At 39.4% G+C, this 25,232-nt stretch overlaps 1 protein-coding gene across 1 annotated transcript in view; it reads left to right on the top strand.

Annotated features, from left to right (window-relative positions):
* The window catches only part of SLAMF1 (signaling lymphocytic activation molecule family member 1), a 34,193-nt gene extending 26,603 nt beyond the window's left edge, over positions 1 to 7,590 (top strand). The window contains exons 5-7 of the mRNA XM_007124057.3: positions 554 to 627; positions 5,173 to 5,265; positions 6,917 to 7,590. Coding sequence (XP_007124119.3) covers positions 554 to 627; positions 5,173 to 5,265; positions 6,917 to 6,967 — 218 coding nt within the window. The 3' untranslated portion in view covers positions 6,968 to 7,590. The remainder of the gene's footprint in view (positions 1 to 553; positions 628 to 5,172; positions 5,266 to 6,916) is intronic.
* The last annotated feature ends 17,642 nt before the right edge of the window (positions 7,591 to 25,232 follow it).

Raw genomic sequence — 25,232 nt, forward strand, 5'->3', positions numbered from 1 at the left:
GTTTTATTCCAAATAGTCCCAGGCAGATCATCCCTCTTACACCCCTTCCACCTACACATACACCAAGTCCCCCAGAAACAGGGAGGTGAGAAAGCTGTGAATGAAACAACATGCTATGAGCTGAAGAATTCAAAAGAGGTATAAATAACTTGCCCTGCCCCTAAAGAACTTAGAATTCTATTAGGAGATCAGATATGCACATCAAACAATAGAGATCAAAATAATTGAATGGCATAACAATTACACCTAACACTATGTGCCAGGCACTGTTCTAAACACTTTACAAGTACTATCTCATGTAATCATCACAACAGCCCTGTGAGGCAGGTATTTCAATCCCATTTTACAGATAGGGAAATAGGCCAAGAGAGATCAAGTAATTAACCTAATGTCATATGACAAATGTGCATGGGGTTTGGGACTCAGTGCTTTGTTCCTGTGCTACTTCTGGGGAAGGTGGGTGTGCAGTGGGGGGTAAAGACCAGACAGGTCTGAGCAGAGAGTTCATGCTGGGGACCAGAGGGAGATAACCACTATGGTTTCTTTTCCCCAGGTAAAACAGACAATTACCAGCCAACAATGGAAGCAAAAAGCCTTACTATCTATGCCCAAGTCCAGAAATCAGGTGTAAGTCCTATACTGTCTTTGTCTGGAGTGGACCTGTCATGTTTCCCGTGGAATCCCTGGCCATTCAGTTCACTTTGCATGTCTGACATTCATGGTTCTACATGGGTTCTGAAGCAGAGGAAATTAGGAAAGCAGAAGTCAAGAACAAGAGCTCTCTAAAAGGACATTAACTTCGGTGTTAGATGGGACTATTTATTATTTGAAATAATGGGAAACACTGGGTAACTTTCTGGCCATCTGTTTCTTTGTAGGAAAAATTGAGGAAGCTAGAAACACTTGATGTATGACTCCTTCCAGCTCTGGCATTCTAGGAGTCTACGGTTCTCTGTTATCAAACTCTTTCCTTCTCTATGGAAGAGGGTTCTGGCTTGAGGAGAGAGGGGAAGATTGAGAAAGGCTATTGTGTGACATGTTGGTCTGATCCAACCTTAAGAGTTTGCAAACATCAAAGAGACAAGGAAGGAAGATCTTGAGGATTCTGCCTAGAGAGTGGTTGGTGAGATGGAAGATGGTATGTAGGCAGCAGATGAAAGCAAAACTGTGACAGAGTGATGGTTGGGCTGAAACAGAAGAGATGGATTTAAAAAAAACTAGAGTCATGATGAAGTTGAGGAGCAGATAATTTAGAAGAGGGAGGCTAAAGAATGATGGCTAGATATGAAGATATTATAGTTTTTCAGACATGAAGGCAATCCTAGGTGATGTATAGACCAGAATATGGCCATTCAGGGTGTAGGGGAAGGCAAATTCTTGAGTAAACGATGTGAAGGTAAAGACAGCTTTGATTAGCACCTTGGAAAATTGCATCAGATGACAGTAAATGCATTTCTGATAACCAGAGATAAACTGTTGGACAAAGCCCTTCTTTCTGCTGTCCCCTAGTGGCCTGGAGGGTTTATTACACAGGCCATGACCACCGTTGAGAACCAAACGCCATGTATATATATGAGTCCCAAGAGCAACCTCTTTTGCATATACACATTTAGGTAATCAGGTTCAACTTAACCATGGTGCCTTCCCTATCTATTCTATCCCATGTTGCTAGCATCTCTCTTTTTACTGTAAAGTACGACATCCGTACCAAAAAGTGCACAATGTATAAATGTCAGCTCAATGAATTACCCCATCTTGATACCTAGTAAAGCAAGTCTCCCCACCTTGTTTTCTTCAAGAGTTTTTGGCTATTTTTGTCCATTTGTACTTTCATATGTATTTTTGAATCAGCTTCTCAAGTATCACAGAAAGGGGAAAAATCCTATTAGGATTACATTGAATCTGCAGATCTATTGGAGGAGAAATTATATCTTTCAGTATTGAGTCTTCTAGGACCATAAAGCTACCACCCAGATCAAGGAGCAGAACATTGTACCCACCCCCAGAAGACCTCCTTGTGTGCCTCCTAATCACTATCTTCTCTCTCCTCCCCAAAGATTCCCTATCCTGATTTCCTGAAAATATAGTTTACTCTTTTTTTTCCCTTTGGTCTTTATAAATATGGAATCTTATAGCATTTCTCCTCCTGTGTACGGTTTCTTTTGCTCAATATTACCTTTTATGAGATTCATGCATGTCTTTGAGCTTAGATATAATGCATTCATATTCATTGCTTTATGGAATATCAATGTATACATATACAAGAGTTTATTTTTCCAGTTGACTACTGATGGACATTTGTGTTATTTCCAGTCTGAAGCTATTACGAAAATTGCAGCTATTCATATTCATATGTGTGCTTCTTGGTAGATATGTGCACATATTTTTGTTGGGGATATATGTAAAGGTAGAATTTCTAAGTCATAGAGTATGCATATCATCAAATTGATTAGATAAGGCCAAACTGTTTTTCAAAGTGGATGTACCAATTTACTTTTTTGCAACTACATACAAGAGTTTCAGTTGCTACACATTCTAATCAAAACTTGGTGTTATTGGTCTTTTAAATTTTAGTCATTCTTTTGGATGTGTCTTTTTATAGTTCTATTTTGCATTCCTCTAATTATTAAGAAAGTTGAACAATATTTCATATGTTTATTGGCTGTATAAATATCTTCTTTCTTAAAGTGACTGTTAAATCTCTTGCCAATTTTCTCTTGTGTTTCAGTCTGTTTTGGGTGGGATTATTATAAAGCCTTTAAATATTTTTAGCAGTTATATTTTAGCAAATACCTTCACCCATCTTGTGGCTTGCCTCTGCAATTTCTCAAAGATACATTTTGATAAAGGAAAGTTCTCAATTTTAGTGTAGAACAATTTCATCATCTCTTCCTTTGTGTTATAAAAAGATAATACTTTCTGTATTTCAGTTAAGAAATCTTTCTCTACTCCCAGGTATGAAGATATTCTTCTATCATCTTCTAAAAACTGTATGGTTTATCTTTTCAACTTATATCTGCTATGCACCTGAAAATGATTTTTTGAGTGTGGTGTGAGATGGGTCAAGTTTTATTTTTTTCCATATGGATATCCCATTGACTATTTATATTTAAAAACTGTCCTTGCCCCACTGCAGTGCCACCTCATTTTAAGGGTCCGTGTGTGGATCTATTTTGAAGTTCTCTATTCTGCTCCATTGGTTTATTTCTTTACAATTGCACCAGAACCATACTGTCTTAACAAATCTGTGATTGCAGGTTTATTACAAGTTTGATATCTGGTAAAACAAATCTTTTTACTTGTTCTTGTTCTTCAAGTTCTTGGCCATTTTTGGTCCTTCACATTTTCATCTATATATTTTAGATTCAGTTTGTAAAAATCCTCCTTAAAATCCTGCTGGAATTTTAATTAGAACTGCATTGATCAATTTCAGAAGACCATATATGTTTTCCTATTGAGTCTTTCAATTCACAAAATGATATATCCTTTCCTTTATTTAGATCTTCTTTAATTTTACCCTATCACTCCTTGAATTATCTTCTGCAACATTACTTCCAAAGTGCTGGCTAGCTCCTTTTTACTAAAAGGACCTTTTACTAAAAGCATTACCTGGGACCTAATTAGAAATGCAAAAAGTCAGGCCTCACCCCAGATCTTCTGAAATAGAACCAGACTTCTAACAAGATTTCCAGGTAATTCATATGCACATTAAAGTGTGAGAAGCCCTGCTCTACCCCAAGCACTTCCAGTGATGGGAAATTCACTGCCTCTCAAGGTAATTCATCCCACATTTGAGCACTTCTTACTATTAGAAAGATCTTCATTATATTGAACTAAAATATTACCCTAAAAATTCCAACCTTGGTTTAAAGCTGACAGACTGTACAGAACAAATGTAATTCTTCTTCTACATGGCAACCCATCAGATATATGAAGAGAAAGATCATGTCCCACCTTGAATCTTCTTTCCTCCAGTAAACTTTTCCAATTCCTTATCTCTTCCATCAGATGACAAGATTCCAAGTTCTCTCCCATTATAACCCATGTGCTTCAGTTTTAAGACTTGTTCTATGTCCAGGAAAGGCAGAGAATAGCATTATCCTACACCAGTGCCCCCAAGTATGTTGAAAAGATGACTTTCCAGGCATAAGATATGTCGTCTTCATCTTAGAGGGATGGGGTCTCAATTTATACCTACACTGACTTCGTCCTGGTATTGTGGATTTTAACTCATTCTAAGTAATATTAACAAACATCAACTGAAGGTTCTTATGTGCCTAGCACTGTTTCGTGGGGAATGCAAAAAAAAAAACATAGGCTATTTCTCAAGGAATTGATGGTCTGTTTGGAGAAGCGATGTATAAATGTATCAGAGTGTCTTAAATACAGCGTACAGTTAAGTGCCACAATGTGTGAATTAGACTTTAGGTACCTGAGGAATTTAGGTAAAGGAGAGGTCATTATAAGTTGGGGTAACCAAAGAAGAACAGTATATGGAAAATACATGTGCTTTAAGTTAAAAGATATTTTAAGTTAAAATCCTGGCTTTGATACTTCTTGTATGTGCACATTAAGAAAGTACTAAATCTTTCCGGGCTTTAGCCTCTTCATCTGTAAAATGTGAGTAACAGTAACATATAGAGTGGTTGTGAGACAAATGGGAAGATATATGTGAAGAACTTGGTAAACTTTAACACACTTGCACATGTGTGGTTATTATTAAGTTCAATATTTGTACAGGAAAGAGAATTGATGAGAAACCATATTAGAGTGAGGAATAGCGGGACTTCTGCATGTTGTGGGTGATATGAGTGAGACACTAAAATCCTATAAAAATCCCATTCCCTTCAGCTGCCCATGTAAGAACCACACCAATTTCAGTTCACTGTGAGGAAGATGTTTAAAACATCTGGGAAGTGGTAATGGTGAATCAGGCTGCCTCACAAGGCTGTGGGCTCCAAGATGTCACTCGGGGAGTCTGAGCAAAGCCCAGAGAATTGAGTTCCGGGGAATTTGGGGGAGAATTTTCACCTGGGAAGGAGGCTGGACCAAATGACTCCAAGGAGCTTTCTAACTCAAAACTTCTTGATGCCATGCTTCTCTATGGGGACAGTTGAATGGGAAATAACTTGCTGCTCAGCTAATCTCCTGCTTTCTTTGCTTCCCTTGTAGTCTGTTCAGAAGAAACCTGACTCTCTGCCAGCTCAGGACCCCTGCACCACCATTTACGTTGCTGCCACAGAGCCTGTTCCAGAGCCCGTCCAGGTGAGGCATCGCTCTGTGCATCCTCTCTGTAGAGAGGGAAGAGGTGGAGGAGGGGAAAGGGTGGAACCTGTGTAGAGCTGAAATGGAGGACGTAGGCCTTTGCAAGCAGGTAGCAAGGAGCATCTGCAGCGTCTATTGCAGGGCTTCCGGGAAACCCCTCATGGCTGCTTACATGGGGTCTCTGCTCACTCTCTGCTCACCAGGGTTCCTCTGAGAGCTGTCACATCAGAATCAACTGGCATATTTGTTAAAAATAAAGATTCCCGGGACCTTCTACCTAGGATTCTGTTCAATCAGAATGTCTATGGAGGGTAACCAGGCACCTACATGTTAAAAAAACAACATCCTCCTGGTGATCCTGATGCACATTTAAGTTCAGGAATCGCACCTTGAGTCCAGGAGTTCTCAAGTCCAGCTGCATAACAGAATTGCCAGGGGAGCTTTGTAAAAATGCTCATGCCTAGTCTCCATTCAGCCCTGTTTAATCAGAACATTTAGGAGTAGAACTCTGCATAGGTGTAAAGCCTAGAAGAGAGTATGACACATGGCCCACCTGTTCTACCCCATTGCAAGATCAGCATGGATTCAGTTTACTTGACAGGAATCTTTCCTTTTGCTAAACGAACAGAAGTAAATTCTGGGCTAAAATCTTGGCTTTAGTTGGACCCTATTAAATAAAGCATTTTAGGAGACAATGGAGGATCAAAAGGCCACAGAAATGCCTATGACATTCACCCATTTTCCTCAAAGCTCCTACTGTACACATACTCGGCAATGCTTGGGAGGATGCCTTGTCTTCATCTTGAGGTGTATTCACAGACCACTCTCCTATCCAAAGGGAAGTAAAAACATAAATCTGACTTTAAAAGCTTTAATAAATAACGTAGATTTTTTTTTTTTTTTTCCGGTACGCGGGCCTCTCACTGGTGTGGCCTCTCCCGTTGCGGAGCACAGGCTCCGGACGCGCAGGCTCAGCGGCCATGGCTCACTGGCCCAGCCGCTCCGCGGCATGTGGGATCCTCCCGGACCGGGGCACGAACCCGCGTCCCTGGCATCGGCAGGCGGACTCTCAACCACTGAGCCACCAGGGAAGCCCAATAATGTAGATTTTTAATGATGTTTTCTTGGGGAAGAAACACATCACTCGGTATATTTCACATTTTACAGCAAAACCACCTAAATTCCCTCATTCCTGTCTCTTTCTGCCTCAGACTCCTGAATCTCCTCTCCCTGTGAGAGGTCTTTGCCCACAATCTTCACCTCTTCCCCATCCCTCTCTTGCCGGAACCACTTCTTTCTTCTCCCTTTGAGTTTCACTAATCCCCCCCTTTTTAAAGCTCAGTAATTTAGAAATCTTTTGGCTTCTCTAAACTGAGTGCAGGTCCTCAGATGACTGGGACAGGTCTCCTAGTCTCCCTGATGACATGCGTATGCTTGAAGGGAGCTGTAACCCATCTTGTGGGCGAGCAGGCAGTCTGGGAACCTGAGTGCTACCTCTAGCAATACCCAGCTGTGGCAGACCCTGAGCAAGTTGCAATGCTACATGATTCTTGAGACCCTTTCCTTTTTCTAAGCATCACTGTTTCCATTTGCAGCCTGTGAACCTAGTTCTGGTCCCTCCCCCCACAGACTTGCTCTGTTTTGCCCCCAGGAATCAAGCTCCATCACGGTATATGCCAGCGTGACACTTCCTGAGAGCTGACACCACAGATCCAGTGGAGGGACTTTCTGAAGGAACACGGAGGAGCCAAAATAAACACTGAACATGGTCCCAAGTCCCAAGTTTCTTGTGACATCTACACGTCTGTACTCTTCTCGGATCGACTCCCTGGTGATGTTTCTCCCACAGCTACCCGCGAAATGGATAAGGAAGTGAGGCTTCCCAAGCTCTTAGCCTGCTCTGTGGGAGGCACGGACTCAGAACAGAGAGCTGCTTGGAATAGCTTTCCATCTCTGTGGTGTAGCAGATGAAATGGATAATGCCGGTCCAGTGAGGTGTCTCGCTCTTTGCTGCAATTGGGTAATAAAAGCCAAAGGCAGAAAGCCAGGACAGGACATCCAGTACCTATCTCAGACAGCTGACCACCAGCCACAAAGTCTGGAACAGCTTACACTTGGGCTGCCTGTACTCGGTCTGGGAGCTGCTCCCGATCACCATGCAGACTTGATCAAGGCTCTGGGCCTCAGTTTATCTCTCTGGATAGACAATGAGATTATTGTCTCAATGAGATTAATAAACACTCTGCGATTATTCCATAAAAGAAGCTAATAAAGTATTTTATTTGTAAAACCTGGAAGCTAAGATTCAGTAAACTGAAAATATGACTTTGAGGTCTCTGAGCTTTGAATAATGTAATGAAAAAAAAATCTAAGATTCTTAAAAGTACAGTTCTGTGCAAATGATGTTCAGATTTAAAGAAAAGTGGTAAGTGTTTGGTGATGCTGTTACAAAGGAACTTGGGATAATCAGAACTTGTCCCAGAGTGATTTTTCACTTCCCCAAATGATTTTTAAATCCTAGTTCTCTGCTTACTCCATTGAACTACAAACCTGGAGCCTCAACAAAGACTCTTCAAACTGATTCTGAGTCCATTTTACATCCATGGCCTCACATCCTCAGGGTCTCTACTAGACACTTCTTAATCCTTGCATACCTCTCCCCATCACTAAATTTATCCTGAAGTAGACAATAACATATATTGGCCCAACAGTTTCAAGTAATTGAATGCTTAATAACTTAAATTATTGGCTGCAGACAGAAAGAGCCTCTTCCATTAAAGTCCTAGTTCCTATTTCTATTCTCGCTTTCAGATAGGCCTTCTTCAATTTAAGCACTTCTTTCTGATAGGGTCTTGTGTGACCCTAGTGAGCACTTTAAGAAATCACCAACTGTCTTACACCCATATAATAAGAGTCACCAACTTTCCAGCTCAAAACTCTGAGCTCCTTATAGCTTTGTACTTTATCCCCTATATTCAATCAATTCACATTTTAGTTCTGTTGTTTGGAGCATCCCACTTCCTGGAACCAATGCAGTAGTATTCTTCTTTGTGAAGAACAGAAACTGACTCTGCATTTTTCTATGTAGAAAAGGAATCTACGGAAAAGATTCTGGTTGGTTCAGATAACTGCTAGGAGGTTCTGTAAAATGATGGTTTGAAACTGAGCAAGCAAGGGGGGGACCTGGACTGGGACTAGGGACAGAGTCCAAATCACAAAACCAGCCCAGGGATGACAAAGCTGGGCACCAGTTGTCCTCCCAGCACTAGACCCAGACTCCATCATTCCCTCCCTACCTCAGATGGACTTGAAAACTCCAAATCGCTGTCGTACTATCTGTACCAAAGTGACTTCTCCAGGGTCCATTCGTCATCTTTTCATCTCTAGTTTCTAAATCAAAGTCCAGGACCAGGCAGACAATCCTAGGTCACACATCCATGTTCTACCTCCAAGGGAGGTTGGGAATTGAATACCTGGCATTTTCCATGTTCATAGCGGTGGTGGTGGTGGGGTCTGTCTCTTATGAATTAGGGAATTCCCCAAACACAAGGAGTGAGATTTCATGCTGGACAGGCACACACCCACACATACACAATGTCCACTGTACCACCCTTGTATAGTCTTAGGCTCATTAGCTGTCTATACTAAAAAGCCAAGGAGCTACTAACCAGGATTCGTAAACCCTGGGGTTATGAGCAATCATTCTTTCACTATAACTCAGATTGTTTTAACAGCTCAGTTCCCAACATTTGGGGTTTTCCTAGAATTTTCCTGAATTCTACCTGATGGAAGGGCAGAAACAAAGGGGGAAAGAAGAGGCTATCCCCTCAAAATTCCCTGACAAGACTCAATAACTCACTGGGAGGATGGCTGTGATTAGGAGTCTTTGGAGCCATTCTTCAAACAACATTTGATGTATGTCCTGCATCACCAGGTCCCAGGTTCAAGTGGGAAAGCAGAGAACCCCTCAGATTATTCTCTTACCATTCTCCAATTTTCCCCTAAGGCACTGTGCATGAGCTGAAGTTTTCTACTTCCTCAGGCTTAAAATAAAACTGATACTTCAATTTCTGGTTTCCCTGTGTTTCTTCTCTAATGTTTTCTTTTGACTGAGCATATCTGAACTCTGGAGAACTCAGGAGGAACAGGCCCATTCTCAGTTTTAAGGGGCTGAGGTTCTGAAATACAGCTGGGCATAAGCTTGAGCTTCCTTAGGACACTAACTCTAGTCACACGACCAGGATGTGATTGACAAAGAGTCCATATGCTGACCAAGAAACTACTGATTACAGTAAGTTACTTCACTTCCTCAAGATTTTCTTTCTACCTCCTGGAAATGAGTAAAATATGGACAGTCCATCCAAGAAACTGCACTTTTGTCTTTGTGTTGCCCAGAGAATGCATAACATAGCAGTGTGGCAAAACATGTTTCATGACCTTGTGTCTCTATAGCTATGGTGTGAAGCACTGAAGGTGGCTGATTTGATTTGATGAAGTATGAGGTTGTCCTTATCCTAGGGGGAAGGTCAGAAGTCACACTCCACATGGAGAAGATAACTTGTTTTTAAAGGATTGTTTAATTTTTGTCACTGCCAGGGTAATTGCCTTCCCTGAATTTCTCCAAATTCCCCTTGTGGAGCAAATCTAGACTGGGTTTCTCAACTGCAGCACTATTGACATTTTGGTCCAGATAATTGTTTGACATGGGGGCTGTTCTGTACATCATATGATGTTTATCAGCATCCCTGGCCTCTGCCCACTAGATGCCAGTAGCACATCTCCTGTACAATCAAAAATGCTTCCTGACATTGACGGATATTCCTTACTGGGCAAAATCTTCCCACTGATTGAGAACCCCTAAATTGAGAGCTGCTGATCTAGAAACATACTGGCTCCCTAGTCATCTTGGCATAGACTAAATATACATCAATATACCAAGTAATAGATCTATCAAAAATCATATTTTGAAAGAGGCCACCTAGTCACTTAAGCATGACCCACATCTGCCAATATTACCAAGGTTTTCTAAATATTAGAGCTCCCTGCCCAAACCCTACCTCAAACACAAATAAAATCTGGGTGAAGATCTATAGCAGCAGTCCCCAACATTTTTGGCACCAGGGACCGGTTTTATGGTCCCGGGGTGGGAGGGGTGGGAGATAGGAGGAGGGGAAGGGGTTCAGGAGGTAATGCGAGCGATGGGGAGTGGCAGATGAAGCTTCGCTCACTCGCCTGCTGCTCACCGCCTGCTGTGCGACCCAGTTCCTAACAGGCTGCGGACCAGAACCGGTCCGTGGACCGGGGGTTGGGGACCCCGATCTATAGAACCACCAACTTAGAAGCTATGGTTACAACCAGAGGATTTTGTGAAGAGTTCCACACAACAACCACAAGAGGGAGATGTAGCAATATAGTCCACCCCTCACCAGCATCTCCAACACGACTTCGCTTGCATCTAAAGGATGTGGACTTAGTCAGAGACTTGCTGAAATGGTGGCTGGATTCTCATCAGTTCACAGCATTTACAGGCTGGAAGGAGAGTTGACCCCTCCCCCTAGAGATAAAGAGGCCCAATGTGAGTTGATAACAGACTGTAATCAAAGTTAACTGCAATAAGTTTCTTTCATAGAAGACTCCTAATTCTACTCAGTGCTTCACTCATTTAACAAATAGTTATTAAGTTCCCACTAAGCATTAGGGGTTGTCATCCAGTAGGAGATACAAAGAATACAGGCAATTAAAATACTACAATATCCGATATCTGGAGAAAACCATAATCCAAAAAGATACATGCATCCCAATGTTCATTGCAACACTATTTACAATAGCCAGGACATGGAAGCAACTAAATGTCCATCAACAGAGGAATGGATAAAGAAGATGCGGTACATATATACAATGGAATACTACTCAACCATAAAAATGAACAAAATAATATCATTTACAGAAACATGGATGGACCTAGAGATTATCATACTAAGTGAAGTAAGTCAGACAGAGAAAGACAAATGTCATATGATATCACTCATATGTAGAATCTAATTTTTAAAAAAGATACAAATGAACTTATTTACAAAATAGAAACAGACTTAAAGGTATAAAAAACAAACTTATGGCTACCAAAGGGGAAACGTGGGGGGAGGGCTAAATCGGAAGCTTGGGATGAACACACACAGACTACTATATATAAGATAGATAAACAACAAGGACCTACTGTATAGCACAGTGAGCTCTACTCAATACTCTGTGATAACCTATATAAGAAAAGAATCTAAAAAAAAGAATGAATATATGTATAACTGAATCACTTTGCTGTACACCTGAAACTAACACAACATTGTAAATCAACTATACTCCAGTAAAATAAAAATAAATAAATAAATAAATAAATAAATAAATAAATAAAATACTACAGTAGGTAGACAACCATATGCTCTACTGGGACTGCTTGAAAGTAAAAGGAGGTGCTGTTAATAATTATACTGTGGCAATGGCTGGGCAAATCAGAATGTGTAGTCCCCCTAATGACAGAGAGGGTAAGGGATATTCAGTAAGCACAGAGGAGGTGCACAAAACTCAGACTTCAGGAGTGAGGAGAGTAAGCTTATTTTAGTTAAAAAGTTTTAAGTAACAATGGAAATGAAGACCTCCTTCTCCTAAGATTCTATTGTGTCTAAGCCTCCTTTTTTTTCAATTATCTGTTACATGACACACGCCCCTTACATGTCCCTCCCACTGTCCTGACTGCTCTCCTCTGAACACAGTCTAGTTTGTCAATGCCTCTTAAAATTTACTGCTCGATTGAACTCTGCTTCAGATGTACCAATGCAGACAAGAATGGAACTGTTATCTTCCATGATATGAGCAATATACAGTCATTTGGGTTTTTAAGTTGGACTCAGGTCTACAGAAATGGATGAATACATTTAAGCATATTCCTCAATTCATGGTATATGATCATCACTGGCCCATGTACCACACCTCTTTTATCTCATTTTAATTTTATTCTTATTTTTCCCCCTTCATACCACATCCTTGTTCTCTTTCCCACCTCCATGTCCCTGAATAGAATTTATCTAATGTGTGCCCTTTTAGTTCATTATCTATATATTTATTTATGTGTGTGTTTATAAGTATACATGAATATCTAGAATTGTTTTCAAGTTCCATATATAGACATCTCATTCTGCTTCTCAGCTTCATTTTGGTTTTGTTGCTCAATGTTGTGATTTTTAGATCTTTCTAGGATGAAACATATAGCTTTAGGTCAACCTTTTTCAATACTGTATAGTATTGAAATGAATGTAGTATGTCCTCCAGACATGCTACATTTTCATCTATCCATTTCCCTATTGATAGACATTGAAGTTTTTCTAACTCTCTATTATTTCAAACAATGCTATGATGAATGACTGTATATCCATCATTTTATATCTCTTTTGCCACCCACGTAAGTGATTTTCTGAGTAGTAACAGGGGTGGAAATGCTGGGTAATAAATTATGCAAATACTCAGCTCTCTAGATATGTGCAATTGTTCTGCAAAATTTATACTCTCGCTGAGAGTACATTAGAGTTTCTCCTTTCCCTCTTCCTCAACAGCACTTGATATTATCTGTTTTGTTTATTTGTTTGTTTTGGCCACTCAAGTATGTGATATAGCATAGTTGTTTTAACTTTCACTCCTCTGATCCCTATTGAGGGGTATTGCATCTCTCCATATGCTTGTTGGTTGATCTAGTTTCCACTTTTATGAATTGCCTATGCATATTATTGACTCAGTATCATCAGATATTCTGTTCCGTTCTTGATAATATGCAGGTTCTTCCTATATGTTTGGGATATTAAGTCTCAGTTGGTTACATACACCTCTCTTTTAACAGTGCATAGTGTCTTTCTCTAAGTATAAAACTTAAATTGATGTAGTTATAAATTCTCACTTTTTTGTTGGTGTAACTTGATTTACAATGTTGTGTCAGTTTCGGGTGTACAGCAAAGTGAATCAGTTATACAGATACATATATCCACTCTTTTTAAGATTCTTTTCCCATATAGGCCATTATAGAGTACTGAGTAGAGTTCCCGGTGCTATACAGTAGGTCCTTATTAGTTACCTATTTTATATAAAGTAACGGGTATATGTCAATCCCAATCTTCCAATTTATCCCTACCCACTCCTTATCTCCTGGTAACCATACATTTTCTTTCTACAACTATAATTCCATTTCTGTTTTGTAGATAAGTTCACTTGTAACTTTTTTTAGATTCCACATATAAGTGATATCATATGATATTTGTCTTTCTCTGTCTGACTTAGTTCACTCAGTATGACAATCTCTATGTCACTCCATGTTGCTGCAAATGGCATTATTTTGTCCTTCTTATGGCTGAGTAATAACCCACTGTATATATGTACCACATCTTTTTTACCTATTCCTCTATTGATAGAGATCAGTGGAACAGGATAGAAAGTCCAGAGATAAAAATCAAGCACCTATAGTCACCTAATCTATGACAAAAGAGGCAAGAATGTACAATGGAGAAAAGACAGTCTCTTCAATAAGTGGCGTTGGGAAAACTGGACAGCTATGTGTAAAAGAATGAAATTAGAACATTTCCTAACATCATACACAAAAATAAACTCAAAATGATTTAAAGACCTATATGTAAGGCAAGATGCTATAAAACTCTTAGAGGAAAACATAGGCAGAACACCCTTTGACATAAATCACAGCAAGATCTTTTTTGATCCATCTCCTAGAGTAATAAAAATAAAAACAAAAATAAACAAATAAATAAAATAAACCTAATGAAACTTAAAAGCTTTTGCACAGCAAAGGAAACCATCAACAAAATGAAAAGACAACCCTCAGAATGGGAGAAAATATTTGCAAATGAAGCAACTGACAAGGTATTAATCTCCAAAATATACAAACAGCTCATGCAGCTCAATATCAAAAAAACAAACAAAACAATCAAAAAATAGGTGGAAGATCTAAATAGACATTTCTCCAAAAAAGACTTACAGATGGCTAAAAAGCACATGAAAAGATGCTCAATGTCATTAATTATTAGAGAAAAGTAAATCAAAACTACAATGAGGTACCACCTAACACCAGTCAGAATGCCCATCATCAAAAAAATCTTCAAACTATAAATGCTGGAGAGGGTGTGGAGAAAAGGCAACCCTCCTACGCTATTGGTGGGAATGTAAACTGGTACAACCACTATGGAGGACAGTTTGGAAGGTCCTTAAAAAAATAAAAATAAAGCTATCATATGACCCAGGAATCCCACTCCTGGGCATATATCTGGAGAAAACCATTCAAAAAGATACATGCATCCCAATGTTCATTGCAGCACTATTTACAATAGCCAGGACATGGAAGCAATCTAAATGTCCATCAATTTAGGAATGAATAAAGAAGATGTGGTACATATATACAATGGAATATCACTCAGCCATAAAAAAAGAACAAAAATTTCACTTTATTATTTGCGTTTTTTATATCTTGGTTAAAAAAATTTCCTCACTCTCAAGGTTATAAAGATGTTCTTCTATTTCATCATCTATTAGGTTTAGTATGTCAAATTAATTTTTTTAATAGATTCAAATTCTCTGTTGAAATTCTCCATCTTTTGACCTATTGAGTACATCTTTTCCTCTATTTTCCTCAAAATATTAATCATAGTTATTTTTAAATCTTTATTTAATCTATATCTGTAGGTCTGCTTCTAATGTCTATTTTCTCTCTTTATTATCAATCATAGTTTTGTCTGCATAGAATTTTTTCAATATAATGCTGTATATTATGTATAAAAGAACCAAAGGGGCTTCCCTGGTGGCGCAGTGGTTGAGAGTCCACCTGCCGATGCAGGGGACATGGGTTAGTGCCCCGGTCCGGGAAGATTCCACATGCCATGGAGTGGCTAGACCCATGAGCCATGGCTGCTGAGCCTGTGAATCCAGAGCCTGTGCTCCACAATGGGAGAGACCACAACAGTGAGAGGCCCATGTACCGCAAAAAAAAAAAAAGAACCAAAGAAGCTTCAAATTATGTTATCTTTCAGCAGAAAAGGTTCCCTTTTTTTTTTTCTGTTAGTCAGGTAGGGTAAGAGGCTGATCACCTCCGTGCAATCAGAGAGTTTGCTTGATTGGGCTGGGTTTCAATTTAAACAAGACTGAATTTATCTCTGCTTTACCCTGTCCTTTGGGTGTGGCTCTCATGGGCCTTTGATTAAGGCATCAACCTCCTCAGATCTGAAAGATAGTGGAAGATGTAGCTCTTCAGCCTCCATCCCACACAGCTTCAAAATCTAGCAATGAATTAAGGGAAGGACCATCATGGTAGGTCTCTTTCACAGGGCTGCAGGACTGTGAAAGATTTCACTCTTCTCTTAGAAGATGTCAGTCTAGCTCATCACCCTCCTATGTACTCCTGGAACCAAGCAAATGTCTGTTCGGAAAATCAGCCATGTGTTAGAGACTGCCTCAGGTTTCCAATTTTCCCTCTAGATTTGCACAGTCAAAAATCCTTGCTGTCCCTCCCTTCCTCAACCTGGACCAAGTTCAATATTCAGCTAATGAATAGAGTAAACCAATCTCCCCTAACTCCAAGTGTAAAAATGGCTGGTGATTGTCAGCTTACCTCAGAAAAGTTCTGCCTCTCTGGAATTTTAGGTCATGGGGTCCCATTCTTTCCACAGTCCTCTTATGCCTTTAAAAATAAGACTTTTGTAATTCATCTGGCCTTTTAAAATTTGTTTAAAATGTTTGCAGCATTGACCTGGTGCAAATTGTTACTTCCCACTTGGAAGTGGAAAACTTATGCTTTGCAATATCTTGACTTCTGCAAAGAATTTCTGAGTCAAATTCTTATTTTTAATTGGTTACATTTTTATTCTGTACCAGATTTGAATGAAATTTATAAGGCCTATAATTTTGTAGCACTTAAATTTAACAAAATAACCAAAGTTATAATTAGATATAATTTATTTGACAAACATTGTATCATAAGTAATATTTGTAAAAGAAAATATTTTGAATGGAGGTACTAATATGGAATTTGAAAATATTTGAGCTAAAATGTTCACAGGCTTTCATATAAAAATTTAGAATTCAGAGTATCCACTTAGCAGAATTTTCTCTGAGTTTATCATGAACCTCAGGACCTATGGAGAGATCAGCTTCTTAACTAAAAACATTGTATTTCTAGAAAATTCATTTGAAGATGCCAACAATTCAAAATAATAATAAAATGTAAATTTGGGGAAGCTTACAGGTCATTTTATGAGAGAATTAGCCTAATATGAAAAGACAAATGTTAGCTTAAAACACATTTTTCTTAAAAATTCTAGTGACCTGTCCTTAAAAATCTAAAGATAGAACTACCGTATGACCCAGCAATCCCACTCCTAGGCATGTATCCAGAGAAAGCCATACTTTGAAAAGATACATGCACGTCAATGTTCATTACAGCACTATTTACAATAGCCAGGACATGGAAGCAACCTCAATGTCCATCAACAGAGGAATAGATAAAGAAGATGTGGTACATATATAAAATGGAATATTATTCAGCCACAAAAAAGAACAAAATAGTGCCATTTGCAGCAACATGGATGGGCCTAGAGATTGTCATACTGAGTGAAGTAAGTCAGACGCAGAAAGACAAATAGCATATGATATGGCTTATACGTGGAATCTAAAAAAGTGGTACAAACGAACTTATTTACAAAACATAAAAAAAGTCACAGATGTAGAAGACAAACTTATGGTTACCAAGGGATAAGGGATGGGGGAAAGGATAAATTGGGAGATTGTGATTGACATACAGACTACTCTATATAAAATAGATAACTAATAAGAACCTACTGTATAGCACAGGGAGCTCTACTTAATACTCTGTAATGGCCAAATGGGAAAAGAATCTAAAATAAGGGTGGATATATGTATCTGTATAACTTTTCACTTTGCTGTACACCTGAAACTACCACAACATTGTAAATCAACTATACTCCAACAAAAATTTTTTTAAAAAATGATAAAAAATTCCAGTGACCTGATATTAGAGATAGATACAACTGAAAAACTAATGAAACTCTGTGACTATGTTCCAAGGATAATTATTCTATTTATGTTATTTTAAAATTTTTATTTTATGTTATTTTTGATGTTCAGATGACCAATAATATAAATATAATTTAAGGTATACATAGTGATAAAGTTTTTATTTTACTTCATTAAACATAAACGTCTTTTTAGAAAAAAATTTCATTTTGAAAATATTCTTACAAAACTATTTTACCAGTTCACCATTATAATAAAAATCAATTTGTCATCCAAAATATTTCAAAAAATTGAATAGTATTAAAGTGCCCCTTTAAATCTCAAACATCTGGTTTCGATGATAAATTGTACAATTATTTTAAAAAGAAGAGAACAAAGAATCAACCAATACAGTTCACAATGTGGAGGTTACAGATTAACTTGATAGGAAGAGTTTTAGTGGAGTTGAGATTTATTGGAGAGGGCTGAAATAAGAAAGTAAAGTAAGGGCATGAAGACAATGACAATATTTTCATAGTTCAATAAGTCTTGCTTTTAATAGGAGGAAAGAAAATGAGATGGTATATGGTAGAGCAGTGGTCTCCAACCTTTTTGGCACCAGGGACCAGTTTCGTGGAAGGCAATTTTTCCACAGACTAGGGTGGGGGGTATTGTTTTGGGATGATTCAAGCACATTACATTTATTGTGCACTTTATTTCTATTATTATTACATTGTAATATATAATGAAGTAATTATACAACTCACCATAATGCAGAATCAGTGGGAGCCCTGAGCTTGTTTTTACTTGCCACTTACTGATAGGGTTTTGATATGAGTCTGCAAGCAATTGATTCATTATGGTCTCTATGCAAACCTCTCTGCTAATGATAATCTGTATTTGCAGCCTCTCCCCATTGCTAGAAACACTGACTCAGCTCCACCTCAGATCATCAGGCATTAGATTCTCATAAGGAGCGTGCAACCTAGATCCCTCACATGTGCAGTCACAGCAGGGTTCAGGCTCCTATGAGAATCTAATGCTGCTGCTGATCTGACAGGAGGTGGAGCTCAGGAGGTAATGCGAGTGATGGGGAACAGCTGTAGATACAGATGAAGCTTCACTCACTCACCCACCACTCACTTCCTGCTGTGTGGCCTGGTTCCTAACAGGCCACGGACCGATATCAGTCCATGGTCCGGGGGTTGGGGACTCCTGTGGTAGAAGATGTGAAGTTAGGATATGATACTATGGGAATTAGTTTATAAAGTATGTTTATGTATTTACATTGCTGTCCAGTGATGAGGTAGAAATTGGTGATGCAGAATGGAGAGAGGGAAAAGGGTAGAGTCCAAATAACAAGGAGGAAGATTGACCTTTCACTCAGAGCCACCATACTGTCCCTTCTGAAAAGCATATTTGTTTTCTCTTCTTTATTCCACTTAATTTCCATGATTATTTGTCTTTTTCAAAAGTCACATAAATAGAATAACATAAATAGAATAATTATCACTGGTACATAGTCAGAGAATTTTTTTAGTTTTTCATTTGTATCTGTCTCTAATTCCAGGTTACTGGAATTTTTTAGAAAATTTTTAAACTAACATTGATCTTTCTGTTTTTAAGTTAGTTCTCTTACCTTCTCTTCAAATAATTTTTATAAAAAAGTAGGAGAGAAATAAGAGAGATGAGGAGAGAGGAAGAAAAAAATGAGTTGTATTTAAAAACTGAACCTCTCCCTATGCACAGAAGATATGGATTAGATGTTAATAATGGACTCTGAGCAAATAACTTAAGGGAGATGTGCGCTTGAGCGTGTGTGTGTGTGTGTGTGTGTGTGTGTGTGTGTGTGTGTAGGGGGCTTACTGTTCTCCACACATGATTTTTTCTCAAAACAACTGGAGAGAGCACTAGTAAGCTTCAGGTGTTTCACACTGTCTCTGATTAACAATTAAACATAAGCATCTTTGTTTTTCATGACCCCAAAATAGATTTCCATATGTTGATATAAAAAGTGATTGGTTTTAGTTTGCATGCTGAGAATATCAAAATTGTTGCAGAATTTATCCCCTCCTCCACTGATATTTATCATTTTAGGTTACCCACAAGCTACTGATGGTTTTTTAAGCCAGCTAGAAAAACAAAATCTATTAGATAAACAACCTCTAAGTTCATGGCCCCACACACTAGATAGCTAGGGAGGATTTCATAAGAATGAAACACAGAATTTAAAAAATTTTGTTTGGGTACATTCAAGATTCAACTATAAAATGAGACATTCCCACAGCAGCATCTGCTTACTAGAGGTCCAGGTGTAGTCCATGGGGAATGACTACACTTGGTGGAGGCAGGAGGACAGGCAGGAAACCTTATGTTGAACTGAAGTCCGCTTCCTGGAACAAGATCCATGGTGACTAGTTCTGCCTTATGGAGACACCTTGATTCCATCATCCAAACAACAGTGTTTCAAATATCTGGCCATGGTTATTACACTGTTCCACTCCCCACCTTAATCCCAGCCCCCTCACGAGATTTTCTCTTTTCCAATCTAATCAACCCCAATTCTTTCAAATATTTCTCATCTGTAATTGTTTAACATAGTCCTGGAAACAAATTCAGCAATCAATAAATGATAATTATGTCTTTCTTATAGTTGCCAGTGCCTCATGTTTCACCATCAGTTGCCCTCTGGTGGACAGTTTCCTGATCATTAATGTTGTTCAAGTGATATGCTATTTATTATTCATTTCTTAGTAATGATAATATTGAGAACTAACACTTATTGAAAGCTCTCAATGTGCCAAACACTTTGCTAAGTGTTTACAGACATTCTCATTGAATCTGCAAAACAAACTTAGGGTACTATTATGGTTTGTCCTTATTTTACAAATCAGGAAACCAAGGCCTAGAATGGTTAAAAAAACCTGATGGGGTAATATAGCAAAGGGGTGGGGGCTGTAGTCTTCTGCATTTTCTCTCATGTTTTCAACTATTTGTACAACATTGTCATCTTATAACTTTTCTCTTGTTTCTCACTTAAATTGTGGTATCCTCCTTTCTCTTCCCTCTTGACAGTTTTTTTTGAGTTTTTTTTTTTTTTTGTTAAGGTCAAAGCTATGGCCATACAGGCAAATGGATTTGGAGCCTTTTTATGCCACTTGGTTATTTGGTTTATTTCTTTCTCACAACCTAAATTTTGCTTACATTATTTTAAAAATTGCATATACTCTTTCATTTCTTATTCAATTATCTGCAGAATTAAAAATGCTTCAACATTCCTTTCTTATGTAAACCCTTCTTTGTTTAAATTTCATGACATTACCTCTCCTGTTTTCCTCTGACCACTTTAACAATTCTTTCAGTTTCCTTCTCTTCCAGTCATAGTTGTTTCTTACAGGGTTTTGTTGTTATGTTTTGTTTTTTTAGTATACACTTTTTCTAGTGTAGAGAATTCCCAAACATGGAATTAAAGATAATCATAAATCAAGAGTTAGGTGCAAATGGGGGCTAAGAAAAGACTCTTAGAAATCAATTTATGTTACCAAAATTTAAACCTCAAGCAAAAAGCTGAAGAGCAGTATGAACATGGTTGAAACCTGTGTTTGGAAGATGTTCCATAAGATGTCTATAAGGAATTATATCAGAATGTAAAACAGAAAGACAAAGAAAAATCTGGGAGATGTTAATTCATCCATATGGAGGATAGCTTCAGATATTTTAATAGGAATTTTAGGAAGAAAAAGTAGAGAGGCCAGAGAAGAAGTAATAATCAAGGAAACAGAAGAAAATTGCCCTTTACCGAAGAAAAAATATCAGTGCCATACAGGAATATATTGAAGAAAAAAAAAACACACTTGAACACATCCTGGTGAAATCTAGAAATCCAAGTGTAACCAAGCAGGACCCTATGGGCCCTTCCCAGAATACACCCCCCAATATCCTCTGCTTGCCTTTTCTCTGTAGAAAAATTTTAATAAAAGAACAAAATGAATCAAAGAAGTGAGAGAACACAGAAAGAAAGGAAACCAGTCAAGCAAGACAAAATAATACTGCAGCCATTAATCAAAGTCAAGGGCTTTTAGCTCCTCCTCAAGAACTATAGGTAATATTCTGAGCCCTGTCCTTTGAGCTGTTTTGCAGATGCTGAAACCCCCACCAGGTGGGAGAAGTTAACTGTATGCTACCCACAAACATGTAGACCCCAGACCAGTTGGAACCAGAAGGTTGATGGTGTTGCCTCCTCATTACCTCACCACCAACCAACCAAAAGAATGTCCATGAGATGATCACATGCCCCACAACCCTCTCCTTCATCCTATCTTTTTTTTTTTTTTTTTTGCTGTACGTGGGCCTCTCACTGTTGTGGCCTCTCCCGTTGCGGAGCACAGGCTCCGGACGCGCAGGCCCAGCGGCCATGGCTCACGGGCCCAGCCGCTCCGCTGCATGTGGGATCTTCCTGGACCGGGACACAAACCCATGTACCCTGCATCGGCAGGCGGACTCTCAACCACTGCGCTACCAGGGAAGCCCCACCCTATCTTTAAAAACATTTCCCTGAAAACCTTCCGGGAGTTCAGTCCTTTTAAGCACTAACTACCTGGACTCCTTGCTTTGTGTCCTGTAATAAACGTTACACTTTCCTTCACCACAACTTGATGTCAGTAGATTGGCTTTACTGTGCACAGGCAAGTGGACCCAAGTTTTGTTTGGTAACAATGTTGGCACCCCAGATGAGGTGAAAGTCCCAAGTGGGTGTCTTGCCCATGGCACATTGGCGCTTGGATGATGGTGGCTCTTGAATCCTGTTCAGCAGCTGCCTGAGCACCTTTGTCTTGGGGACAACCCCAAGTGCTTGCCATTGACCAGACATTGTTGGCTCACAGTGCTTTCAATTCTGTGATGAAGGAAAAAAAGCTCTGGTTTTGATTTGTCTCTACTAATGAACAGACATTTGGGAGTTGACAGACTCAGTGTAGGAGGGTAAGATGCTTTTGTGTGTAAAACCAAAAATTCCTTTCCTCTCTACATTGGGTTTTTCCTCCCCAGGATAAGCCTGTTTGTTTCATGTTGGTGTGGAGTACCTTGTTGGAAAGAGGAATAGGTGTTGGACTTCTAACCTATTTGTGAACTGGTTCTTTGTTTATTTGGATGCTAACGTTTGGTTTTGGGGGCACCATTTGTGTTGTGTTTCTCTTGCCTGGGGAACATGTCCTCTGCGGCATATTTTGGAAAAATGATCTTATTATAGCTATGAACCTATGACTAAGGAAAAGATGATTTAAAACTCTGTGGCCACAATATTGTTTAGACTCTGGAGAAAACTGGTTAAGATGAAACTCTTTTGAAATTCCAAAACTGGTTCTTTTTGCACAGGTAGTTAGGAAAAGCTGACTTGATAAAATACTTCAGAATTCTGACCCTGAGAAAACAAAAATACTCCTAGGAAAAAGCTTGAAGTTTTAACTCTTATCATGTCCTTGAAATACAAACAGAGCCCACCTTTGCCTGAGACTTTGGCCTTGGGTTAATTAATAGAACTTCAAACCAAGGAAAAAAGTATAAAGAGACCTTTTAAGCTCAAGTAAGTAAACTTAACTTATTCCTAATGTTATTTTTTTTAATTTTGCATTTGCCAGGTAAATTGCCATGACACGTGTGGTCATGATTCCCTATCTTTCCATTTACATGTTGTTTGTTGTTAAAAAGAGGGATCCTTGGGCTTCCCTGGTGGTGCAGTGGTTGAGAGTCCACCTGCTGATGCAGGGGACACGGGTTTGTGCCCCGGTCTGGGAGGATCCCACATGCCACAGAGCGGCTGGGCCCGTGAGCCATGGCCACTGAGCCTGTGCATCTGGAGCCTGTGCTCCACAGTGGGAGAGGCCACGGCAGTGAGAGACCCACGTACCGCAAAAAAAAAAAAAAAAAAAAAAAAAAAAAAAAAAAAAAAAGAGCGATCCTTGTTTGAAAAGCTTTGAGAAAACTGTTGGACTTCACCCTTTTGTTTTTGTCCCGCAGGAATTAGATTTTGTTCTTTGTGTGTATGTTTGCACTTTATCTTGTGTGTAAGTGTGCCAGCTGTGGGAAACTCAAATTTGCTTCCCAGATGCAGCCACTTGAGGTGCATTCTCCAGAATAGGAGAATTTCATTTATAAGCCAGTGAAATATAAAAAGATGATTTTCCCTTGTAATATGGCCTGGCAGTAATACTCCTAAGATTAAGGGTAAAAAGTGACCCACAAGTAGATCCCTGAACTATGCAACTTATGCAATTACAGCTGTTTTACAATAGAGAGGGAAGTAGGTAAAATTTATAAACTAATAAGTTTTATATTAAAATATCTGATTCATGATTAAATTTTAAGATAAGGCTATGAGATCTCTGTCTGTCTGGATATATGTATGTCTCAATATGATTATGTGTCTTTCTCTTTGGATAATATTGCTGAGGTTAATTTGTAAATGAGCTCTATTTAATTAGCTTAAAGAAAAGTAAATGTTTACAAATCAATCATTTTAAAATACAACTGAAGAGACCTTCAAGATGGTGCAGGAGTAAGACTTGGAGATCATCTTCCTCCCCACAAATACATCAGAAATACACCTACAAGTGGAACAACTCCTAGAGAACACCTACTGAATGCTGGCAGAAAACCTCAGATTTCCCAAAAGGCAAGAAACTCCCCATGTACCTGGGTAGGGCAAAAGAAAAAAGAAAAAACAGAGACAAAAGAATAGGGATGAGATCTGCACTTCTGGGAGGGAGCTGTGAAGGAGGAAAAGTTTCCACACACTAGGAAGCCCCTTCACTGGCAGAGTCAGGGGGTGCTGGGGTGGAAAACTTCAGAGCCATGGAGGAGAACGCAGCAATAGGGGTGCAGAGGGCAAAGCAGAGAGATTCCTGCACAGAGGATCAGTGCCGACCAGCACTCACCAGCCTGAGAGGCTTGTCTGCTCACCCACTGGGGCGGGTGGAGGCTAGGAGCTGAGGCTCGGGCTTTGGAGATCAGATCCCAGGGAAAGGACTGGGGTTGGCTGCATGAACACAGCCTGAAGGGGGCTAGTGCACCACAGCTAGCCAGGAGAGAGTCTGGGAAAAAATCTGGAACTGTCTAAGAGGCAAGAGACCATTATTTCAGGGTGCTCGAGGAGAGGGGATTCAGAGCACCTCGTAAACGAGCTCAAGAGATGGGCATGAGCCGCAGCTATCAGTGCGGACACCAAAGATGGGCATGAGACGCTAAGGCTGCTGCTGCAGCCACTAAGAAGCCTGTGTGAAAGCACAGGTCACTATCCACACTTCCCCTCCCGGGAGTCTGTGCAGCCTGCCACAGCCAGGGTCCCGTGATCCAAGGACAACTTCCCCAGGAGAACACATGGCTTGCCTCAGGCTGTTGCAACATCACGCTGGCCTCTGCCGCTGCAGGCTCGCCCTGCATTCCATACCCCTACCTCTCCCCAACCTGAGTGAGCTAGAGCCCCTGAATCAGCTGCTACTTTAACCCCGTCCTGTCTGAGTAAAGAACAGATGCCCTCAGGAAACCGACATGCAGAGGTGGGGCCAAATCCAAAGCTGAACCCCAGGAGCGGGGCGAACAAAGAAGAGAAAGGGAAATTTCTCCCAGCAGCCTCAGGAGCAGTGGATTAAATCTCCACAATCAACTTGATGTACCCGGAATCTCTGGAATACTTGAATAGACAATGAATCATCCCAAAATTGTGGCAGTGGATTTATGGAGCAACTGTAGACTTGGGGTTTGCTTTCTGCATCTAATTTTTTTCTGATTTTATTTTTATCTTAGTTTAGTATTTAGAGTTTATTATCATTGGTAGATTTGCTTATTGATTTAGTTGCTCTTGTCCTTTTTAAAATATATATATATATTTTTTTCCTTTTTCTATTTTTGTGAATGGGTATGTG

Source organism: Physeter macrocephalus, chromosome 4, assembly GCF_002837175.3.
Source record: "Physeter macrocephalus isolate SW-GA chromosome 4, ASM283717v5, whole genome shotgun sequence".
Lineage (NCBI taxonomy): Eukaryota > Metazoa > Chordata > Mammalia > Artiodactyla > Physeteridae > Physeter > Physeter macrocephalus.